The sequence below is a fragment of the Echinops telfairi genome, unplaced genomic scaffold, assembly GCF_000313985.2.
Source record: "Echinops telfairi isolate 266 unplaced genomic scaffold, ASM31398v2 ScPeMD7_1713;HRSCAF=2227, whole genome shotgun sequence".
NCBI lineage: Eukaryota > Metazoa > Chordata > Mammalia > Afrosoricida > Tenrecidae > Echinops > Echinops telfairi.
The window spans coordinates 18,437,497-18,447,688 of record NW_022105611.1 but is presented as its reverse complement, the minus strand read 5'-3'; the positions used below and the strand labels follow the sequence as shown (position 1 = coordinate 18,447,688).

Sequence of the window (10,192 nt, the reverse complement as noted above, 5' to 3'; positions counted from 1 at the left end):
CGCAATGAGAACATAGAGACCTGACCCTTGCCCAAGGCCACTGAGCGGTTGGGCAGTGGCGTATCCAAGACAGGACTGTCAAAGCCATCTTTAAACCTCCGCTTCCTCCCCGGGACCCCCTCCCCTGCGCCCTGAGGATGTGACTTGGGGAATTTCTAGACAGATGGAAAAAAAAAAACCAAACTGCAGGACAGTCATGAAGCATGGACAGGGTAGGGCACTAAACTGAGGTCCAAAGGCTACTTGTCCTCCAGGAGGACAGCTTGCCCCTGCTACCAACAGTCCTCCCCTGTGATTAACTGACTGCAGCTCAAAGCTCGGCCTCTGGCTGGTTCAAACCACACACACCCCTCCCCTTCCAGAAGCCCTCCCTACTAGAGGCCCGCTGCCTGGCTCCACCTGCCTGCTTGTTTTCCACCCTGGCCCCTTCCCGCAGCACGACAGAGACTGGAAGGACCACGCATGATGTGTGGAGAAACGGAGGGTCAGAGAGCAGCTGGGAGGAATGTCAGCCCCTGTATCCCAGGCCAGAGCCCCTGCCCCCCACTCATTTCACTTGGGTGCTGGCCCCTGACAGCCCTCTCTGCACCTGCTGTCTGCCTCCCTGCCGGTCCCCCCACACCCCACACACACACACTCCCACTTCCTGCTCCTCTTTCCCAGCTCTGCTCCACAGGCTGTCTCCAAACTCTCTCCCCGCCCTTTCTCTTCTCCTTCAAGCCTCCCCTCCTCTGGACCAAGGAGCAATTCTTGGGTGGTTTAATTAGCTGATGATGACCGCAGCCTGCTGGATCCAGTGCCCAGAACTCCGTCCCCAGTAATTAGGTGGGTTCTGAGCCCTTGCCCAGTGGGAAACCAGCGGGGAGATCTGTGCTCTGCTGGCCACAGGAGGCTTGCTGACCACATAAAGAGCTCTTTCATCACCGGTCATTGGAAGCCACGGTCCCCTCCTCAGGCCGGATCAGACCACAGTGGACAAATGGTAGTCAAGCCCAGAAAGCCTCTGTGGACCTTTGGGGCTGGAGGTGATGAGCAGAGACCACCCTTGGGGGTCAGGGAGGGGATGCCCCATGCCAGGGCCGCTCGTTCTTAATTCTTTCGAGATTCTACTGAAGGATCATTTCTCTGAGTCTCCAGGCTGCATGGGGGCCCTCCTCTGGGCTACCCCACTTCCTGCCATCATCTGATTAGTGCAGATGAGCCTGGTGATGAGGATCCGGGAAGAACCAGATTCCCCAGGGTCAAGCCCAGGCTCAGCTCTGTAGAGGATTTGGACACAGAGAGAAGCCAGGATGACAACCTGGATACTGGGGGGGTGACGGGGTGGGGGTGGCAGGAAGAGGGGCACAGAGGTGGGAAAATAAACACACACACAGAACTCATCACCAGCTCGTCAACGCTGACTCGCCGTGACCCTACAGGACAGGGTAGAACTGCCCCTGGGGGTGTCTGAGACTGCCTCCCTTTATGGGAGTAGAGAGCCTCGTCTTTCTCCCTCAGAGTGGCTGGTGGTTTCAAGCCGCTGACCTTGAGGTTCAGCCGTCAAACACGGAACCACTGTGCCGCCAAGGCTTCACCTATCCCCTTGCCAGCTGCTGTGGCTGTCAGAAAAGGGAATCTCCTGGCAAGACCAAGTGGATGGTCCAGCAACCCCTGCCCCCTCCCTCAGGCCAGGGGCTCTGGCCCACTTTGTGATCTTCGGAAATCAGCAAGGATGCCCCATCATCCTCAGCAGCCACACAGGGCTACCTCCTCCACCACCCCTCCAACCCCCCAAGTATATCTTCTCCCAGGGAAATAACTCCATTCGGTCTCTTTCACTTAGCAAATATTTATGGAGCTCAGCACTGTGCCAGCTCTGGACAGGTGCTGGGGACAAGCGGCCCAAGGCCAGGTGTCACACAGAGAACACCGGAATTGTACAAATAAGCAGGGCCCGGGCAGAGAAGGAAGGGCAAATGTGGCAGGTGGGTGAGAAGATGGCCGAAAGCTCACAGGTGCAGGAGGGCTTCCCGGAGGAGGAGACCATGTGTGTTCCAGGCCTTGGAGAACAGAAAAGGTCTTGTGCAGGGCCAGGGAGCCAACTGGAGCCTGAGGGCCGACGACAGCAAGGCAGGCTGTGTGAGCTGGTGGGGTCTCCCACAAGCATCAAATGGGGTCCCTCCTGGTGACACAACCCCTCTCAGTCTGGGGAGGGAAGGGAGCCCGGGGAGAAGGTCACCCTGACAGCTGACACTTGCTCAACACTGGACCCGGCGCCGCAGAGGTCTGGTCTACGTGCTTTACATAGTTTAACAAACAACAACCCTGGCACCGGCACCATCAGCGCCCAGCTCCTGACAGATGAGGGCACTGCAGCAGAGAAAGGACTGGACCGTCAGTCGTCCGGCTAGGCAGTGACCACACTGAGGTGTGAAGCTGGAAATCTAGGTCCTCCTGGATCGTAAGTGCTAGGCTGATCAGCCTCTCCCCCATGCTCATCAGCGGGGGTAGGAGCCCAGCGGAGGCCTGGGAAAGCAGACAGGATCCCTGAGCTGAATGCTGAAGGGAAGAAGGGGAGGGGGTCCTCGGAGAGGGAATAGTCTGAGCCGAATCAAATCAAACCTCGGCTTATTAGGACGCTTGGATGTTCCGGTGGGGCAGGAGGCAGGAGAGGAGACCCCCACCCAGGAGGAGAGCGCAGCGGGCCTGTGCCACTCTTTCAAGCAGGAGTTGACCCTTCCTGACCTTCATACCCCCACTCAGGGCCTGGCAAGGTCCCTCGATCCCACAGGTCTATGAGCGGTGCCTGGGCTGCCAAAACCCAGAAGGTCTTTCTCTACCCACTAAGAGAATATAGGAAAAGGATGACCCATACAAGCTGACCCATTTGTCTTCCAGAGACACCGGAACCCACAGAGAGGGCAGTACCATGGCCCAGGTCACACAGCAAGGAGAAAGCCTCTGGGGCCCTCCTGAGACAGTGTATTCCAGCAGTCCAGCTCTGCCCACTGCCCTGGCCCTTTGTCAACCCCTCTCTCGTCTCTCCACAGGCTGGGGGACGGGGAAAGACTGCAGGGGGCCAGCAGGATTTCCCATGGGGCCAAAGGCCCAGCAGGGAGAGGGTCTTCTTCTCCATCCAAACCACATTTGTTCCACTGCCCTGACCACCCAGTTCACTGAACAGCCCAGATGAGAAACCTGCCTGTGACTGGCTAGCATCGGCCCTGCCTTTTCCAGGGCTCCCAACACCAGCAGACATAGCTGTGCTGCACCCCCACCCCTACCCCCAGGACCCGGAGGAACCCCACCCAGCCGAGATGTGTCATACAGAACGCGGGGGACCTGTCTGCTCCCATTCCCGAGGCCTGGCCTCCTGGGGGCTGTGTCCGGGAAGGAACAAGCAGTCCTTCTGAAGTGGGACGAAAGATGGGACCAGTCCCAGGCAGGAGGAGGCCCGTCTCCTGAGAGATGACCCGGCCAGGCCACCCTGGAGAGGGAGAGAGGGCAGTGGGACAACAGAGATCTTTGTTCCCTCCTATCCTGCCCACTCTCTGTTCTACACCCCCTACCCCCACCCGACACTGTGACTCAAGCCACCCTGGGGCAGGACTCATCCTGGACTCAAGGAGAGAGGGAGGGTGCCCAGAAACATCCGAGATGGCACCTGTTCTAATCTCAGGAGACTCAGCCCTACTCGAGCCCCCACGCTGACTCCAGAGAATGGCAGCAGCTTGCCTGGTGGGAACAACAGGGGCCTCACCCTCAAAGCCCCCAGCTTGATGTGGGGGAGACATGGCCCCCACTGTCACAAACCCATCTGATGGCAAAGGAACTGCCTCATTCATCAGCTTCCAATCAGAGGAGGGTGACAACTCCTCCTTTAGCAGGAAGTCCCCAGGCTGATGGGAGAGACAGGCCTCTCCCTCAGGAGCCCTGTTCTGACAACGTGGTACAGCTCCCTCAGCGGGTCCAATCTGACCACCCCCTCCTCAGAATGCCTCCAATGGAGGGAAGAGTTCCGTCTAAGCCCCAACAAAGCATCTCCGATGAACCTGACCCGCAAGAGGTTCATGGAGCACCCACAGGAAATGAAAACAGCCCGGAACCACAAGGAGTTCACCGACTGGGCACTAAAGGGGCTTGGATATGAATGTCTGAGTAAGAAAAGGTCTGGGGAGCCTCCAAGGCCTGCTCCCGAATGCCCTGCAGCCTCTCCTCTCAGGCTCCTGCACCCAGTGTCTGCACCTTCTGTCCAGAACAGCGCCCCCCCCCCATTCCCCCCACTCATTCCTCCTGCCTCAAGGCCCCCAGCCAGAGTTAGATGCCCCTCAAACCAGAACCCAGCACAGTAGATGCCTTGTCCTGGGACCAGCTCAGACAGCTCCCAGCATTGCGTGCTCCCACCCATCAGGGCCTTTTATGCTCAGCCTCACACTCATACTCACCCACTCATTCACTGCCAGCGTGTCAATTCTGACTCACGGCAAGTCTAGGACCGGGCACGACTTCCCAGATTGTACCGCTTTATGGGAGCAGAACCTTTCCGCTGGTGGTTTGGGGAGTAGCTGGTGGTTTCAAACTGCTGACCTTGCTGTTAGTAGCCCAATGCATAACCCATCATACCACCAGGGCTCTGAGCTCAGCTAGAAGGAGGAATGCAAGGAACAGTCTTCTGCTCCAGGCCCAAGGCAGAAGAGGGTGTGGATGGAATGGCCCCTCCTAGTTCCAGCCTTAGCCCAGGGCCTCAACACCCTTTCTCCAAGAGGCCCACCCAAGATCCAGGCATGCAGAAAAACAGGGTCCTCCCCTCCCATCTGCCTGTTGCAGTCAGCTCTGCCCTCCCCATTCCACCAAAACCCCTTTTACCAGTGACCGCCTTCAGGCTAAATGCCAAGGACCTATTTCAAGCTTGTCCTCTGTTGGTCCTTCCCTGCTTCTTTGGCTCCAGGGACACAGCTTCCCCATCAAGGGCCTCTAACCTCTCTGAAGGATCCTTCTCCACCTCCTTAGAGGCTCCTTTGTATCTGCTCCAGCCTCAGGCGTGGCGCTCTCCAGGACCCATGCTGGCCCCAGCCTCCTCTGTTCATAGTCTATACTCACCCCCTGCATCATGTCATCCATGCTCCCAAGTCAACGACCGTCTTGACGCCCAAGGCTCAAATCCCTGCCTCCCACCACCCCCGAGATCCAGACCTGCCTATTCAGCTGCCTCCTGTATCTTCCCCAATAGTCCAAGTGGGCTGTCCAGGCTCTCTCACCAGGCTGCCCCTCCTTGTAGGCCCTAGTGAGGTGGTCAGCACGGTGATCCTGGCATCAGCGGAGTGGGGCCTGGCAAAGGCCAGCAAGCCCTGAGTCCCAGCCAGTTGTTCCTCCATTACTACAGCCCTGAGGTGGACTGTGGCCAACACTGGAACTGGCAAGTCCAAGATTCAGGATCGAAAACCCATGTCAGTGGGAAGGCTTTTGGCAAGGCCCGAACTTGGGAGGCAGAGGACTGAGGAGAAGCCTGAAGAACAGTGGCCAGCCTGGAGCAGGGGCTTAGAGTTGGTGGGCCAAGCTCAAGGTCCCTGCTCCGAGCAGTCCCAGGAGCCACCAGAGCCAAAGCCTCAGGACTTCCCATGTTCCAGCCACGCTGGGTCACATAGGACAGAAATGCCAGCCAAGGTTCACAGAGAGCTGGCAAATGCATGTCCCCATCACAGCCACCCTCTTTCCCTCCCTCCCAGAAAAAAAAAAAGAGAGAGAAGAATTCATAAACATGTGCTGGGAAGGAAATTCCACTCCAACCCTATTGCCTCTCAGGCAGCAACTCCCGTTGTCTAAACCTGATCCTTCGTGCTGCCAATTGGACCGGTGGAAGCCTCCCATCAGAGATGCCCAACTTGAGGCCAGGGATGAGGTGAGAGGCCAGCTGGGAGCCAGACAAGTCCCCTTCCTTTTGGATGCAAGTGTGGAGCTGCCCGGGGAGCCTTGTGGGCAGACAGGCCTGAGTTCAACCCTTGCTGACTGGATGACACTGGGCAAGTTAGCTCACCTCTCCTAGTCCTTCACCCAGCTGTGAAATGGAAACAATTCCTAGCTTAATTGGATCCCTAGGAGAATCAGATAAGGTGAGGCATGAGCTCCTGACATGGGGCTGAAGGAGTCTACCTCCTTAAGTGTCTTCTCAAGCCCACCCTTCCCGCAGCCTTAGTTCAGAGCTCGATCTTCTCAGGCTCCCACCCAGTCTTTGCTGTAAAAGGCACAATGCTCTCTGTCCTATCATCGGCTCCCACCCCTCTCCTGTCTCAAGCCCTTCTGTCAGTCACCATGGACTTCAGACGATAACCCTCTTCCCTGTTTGGCAGTCCAGGTGATGGGTGATGGGTCTGTGCTTACCTCCCACGGCTCATCTGTCACCCCCAACCCAGCCCCCAGGCCATGTGTGTCACCTCCCAACATCTACGTGTCCGCCTGGATTGGCCAATCCCAAGCCCACCTGTTTGGCCACCCACCCTCCTTGATGAACTCGGTTACTTCCATGTCATCTGCTCTCCAGGGCCACTTCCTCACCATGTCCCCTGCCTGTGTCTCCCACAGCACAGGTCACCATGTGTTCTCATCAGCTGCTTTGGGGACAGTGGAGGGGGTCTTCTCTGAGCCCCCAGGCCCTGGCACTCAGAATGCTCTCAGGCAGCATTTGCTGAGTGAGCGTATAATCGTTTCCAGAGCCTCTGTTATAGCAGTTGTCACACTGCCTACCTGTGTCCCTCATGTCCAGGTATTTGCCTCATCCCTTCTTTCCCCTTTGACCCTGAGCATTCTGAAGGGCAGTGGCAGCTTCTGATTAATCACACAGGGGGTGCAATCCAGGACAGAGGGGTACATGTGATGACTGGACCCTTGAGTCCCCCATATTGGCAGTTGCCTCATCTAAGGGACAGATAAGGGAGAATCCCATGGCTTATAAAACAAGGCAGGGGCAGCCCATGATTGACTCTGCCCTTCTCTTCTTTTTTTTTATTAAATCATTTTATTAGGGGCTCATACAACTCTTATCACAATCCATACACACATCAATTGTGTAAAGCGCATTTGTACATTCATTGCCCTCATCATTCTCAAAACATTTTCTCTCCACTTAAACCCCCGGCATCAGGTCCTCATTTTTCCCCTCCCTCCCCGCTCCCCCTTCCCTCATGAGCCCTTGATAGTTTATAAATTGGTATTTTGTCATATCTTGCCCTGTCCGACGTCTCCCTTCACCCACTTTTCAGTTGTCCATCCCCCAGGGAGGAGGTCACATATAGTTCCTTGTAATCGGTTCCCTCTTTCCTACCCACTCTCTCTCTACCCTCCCTGTTTCACCACTCACACCACTGGTCCTGTAGGGCTCATCTGCTCTGGATTCCCTGTATTTTCAGTTCCTACCTGTACCAGTGTACATCCTCTGGTCTAGCCAGACTTGCAAGGTCAAATTCAAGTCATGGTAGTGAAAGCGGGGAGGAAACATTTAGGAGCTAGAGGAAAGTTGTATTTTTCATCGTTGTTACATTGCACCCTGACTGGCTCGTCTCCTCCCCAGACCCCTCTGCAAGGGGATCTCCAGTGGCCTACTAATGGGCTTTGGATCTCCACTCTGCACTCCCCCCATCATTCACTATGGTAAGATTTTTTGTTCTGATGATGCCTTACACCTGATCCCTTCGACACCTCGTGGTTGCATAAGCTGGTGTGCTTCTTCCATGTGGGCTTTGTTGCTTCTGGGCTTGATGGCTGCCCTTCTCTTCCACATGAATCTGTGAGCCTGTCTGGGAAGGGGAGGTACACCTCCCGGGGCGCGGGCACCTTCAAGTAGAGTTTGGTAAGGCCCTTTCTGGTCCAGTGAATTCAGTACGTGCAACTGAACGCTCCAATTTACAGATGGAAAACTAAGATTTGGAAAGGCGAAGACAACTACCTAGGGTCCCAGGAAGGTTTTGAATGAGAGGCAGAGCAGGGGGTGTTTACGAGTCTCCAGCAGGTGCCCATCGGAGCCTGGCTGTGCCTGGTGGCCCTATCCTGCTGACAGCTCATTCCAGCAGGGGAATAATGACACTTGTCCCCAGGCCACCAAAAGGCAAACCAAGGCCCAAGAAGGGTTGAGTCACCCTGGTCACGAAGCCGCACCAGCAGAAGGGAGGAGAGCCTTCTCCCACGGAGAAGACCAGCCCTCCAGGCAGAGAGGAGGAGAGACTCCCAGGGTTGGCCAGGCCCTCTTCAATGGCAGGGTGGGGGGAGGCTGCCCGGGGGAGCCATGAAGATGAACACAGAGGTTTCACAATCTTTTGCAACCTTCCCCACAAGCCTGCCTCCCTCCCTGCCCGCCCAGCATGGTACCCCACCCTGGCTCCCTAACTCGGGCCCTTGGAGGGGCTTGGCAGTGCCCCCAAGTGAGCCTTGGAGAAATTGCACAGGTGGATTCCAGCTTCTGCTGGCAGTCTCTGACCCCTCTTGATCTTATGCAAGGCAGGTGACCTCTCTAACGGAAGACCCAAACCCAAACCAAACTCTGCCGCGGAGTGGATTCTAACTCACAGCGACCCTATGGGACAGGGTAGAACTGCCCCGGTGGGTTTCCGAGACTCTTTCATGGGAGTAGAAAGCCTCCACTTTCTGATGAGGAGCAGCTGGTGGTTTCAAACTCAGTTTCTTCTTCTGAAAAATTGGAAATCATTTCTGAAGGACCTTTTCCCACACTGTTAGGAGTCTCCCAAGGCAGGGGTGGTCTCGGGATGTGGGCAGGAAGGAAGGCATCCTGCCTGTCGATGACCCCACACTGTCCCCAGCACACAACAGGTTCTCAATAAATACTGGTTGGGAGCAAGGAGAGAGAGGGAGGAAGGGCTATGGGAAGGAGAGTAAAGGGAGGGTGGGGAGGAGAGAGAGGGGGCACGCAGCATAGGGAGCATAAAGAAAGAAAAATCAAAACAGATGGAGTTGAAAAGAGGAGAGGAGGAGACACAGAGCGCCTTCTCTCCGAACCCAAGGCAGTGGGAAGGGTGACGGGAGATGGAGTGAATGACGGGGCTGAACACCCGCCAGGGTTTGTCTGGGTCTGGAGCCCCGGGCCCTGGCATCTCCGAGCTCTTTGGCCCGGGTTTCCCCGTTCAGAGGCATAGCCTCTCCTTTATCAGGTGGAATCTTCTAGAGCAGGCTCCTAAGAAAACAGGCGTCCCTCTCTCCACCCCTCACTCAGAGGAGCACCCAGTCAGTCCCTCTCGGCCTCAGGAGGTCAGAGGGAAAGGAAAAGTGCCCACAGAACCTGCTTTTCCGGGCTCCAGGCAAGGCCTGCCACCCCGTGTGGTGTGTGTGTACATTCACGCCTCACCATGTGGGGACTGGAGGGAATGTGTCAGCAGCCCCGTGGTCGGCTGCTGGGGCTGTGGGGTGCCATCGGGCCGCTGTGTGTCTGTGTGGGTCAGCACTGGTGTGGTCTTGCGTTCCACTGTGTTGGTGAGATACGTGCCAGTACAAGTGTGTTTGTGGTCGGTGAAGGTGACCACAATCGAGTGCATCTGTGCACATGTGCCAGGGAGTGCCAGTGTATGCGTGCTAACAGGAAGGTGAGTTAGTGTTCCAGCGGTTAAGTGTGTGCCCACGTTTGCCAGCATGAAGGCGTTAATGGGTGTGTTCTGTGTCCCAGGGAGGGAGTGTGGTCTGGTGTCATTGTCTGGGACGGGTCTGTGGCAGTGAGTGCCCCTGGATGTGCTGGTTTGCACGATCCCAAGAGCGAGTGTTCACATGAGTGTGTGCCGTCATATGTCGTGCCATCATATGTCCACCTGCCCCATACATCCATCTCTGAATCACCCACCGCGGGTGCCAGTGCAGGAGTGAGTGTGTCTGGCCGAGGTGCCTTGAAGCAGCTGGGGCGGCCAATGTCACCCTCTGGTACACCCACCGCCCCCAGGGTTTGTCTCTGCTGTCGGTGAGCACAGGGGACACCTCTTGGGGAGGTGTTTGGGGTCCCGCGGGGCCAGGAGGTAGCAGCCCTGGGGGTGGGGGGGCTGTCTGTGAACGCAACGCCAAGACTCAGACTACAGCCCCCACCGGACCGTCACCCAGACCGCCCCCACGCGCGCTGGACCAGGCCGCCGGCCGCACTCACCGTGTCCCTTTGTCGCCCATGGTCTGCGGTGGCCGCAGGGAGGTCCGCGGCGTCAGCGTCCCGGCTGGAAAATCCCCGGCC

The 10,192-nt window shown here is 56.9% G+C and overlaps 1 protein-coding gene across 1 annotated transcript in view; it reads right to left on the bottom strand.

Annotated features, from left to right (window-relative positions):
- Positions 1–10,184, bottom strand: part of ARRB1 (arrestin beta 1) — an 85,415-nt gene extending 75,231 nt beyond the window's left edge. The window contains exon 1 of the mRNA XM_004708829.2: positions 10,112–10,184. Coding sequence (XP_004708886.1) covers positions 10,112–10,131 — 20 coding nt within the window. The 5' untranslated portion in view covers positions 10,132–10,184. The remainder of the gene's footprint in view (positions 1–10,111) is intronic.
- Between the last annotated feature and the right edge of the window lie 8 nt (positions 10,185–10,192).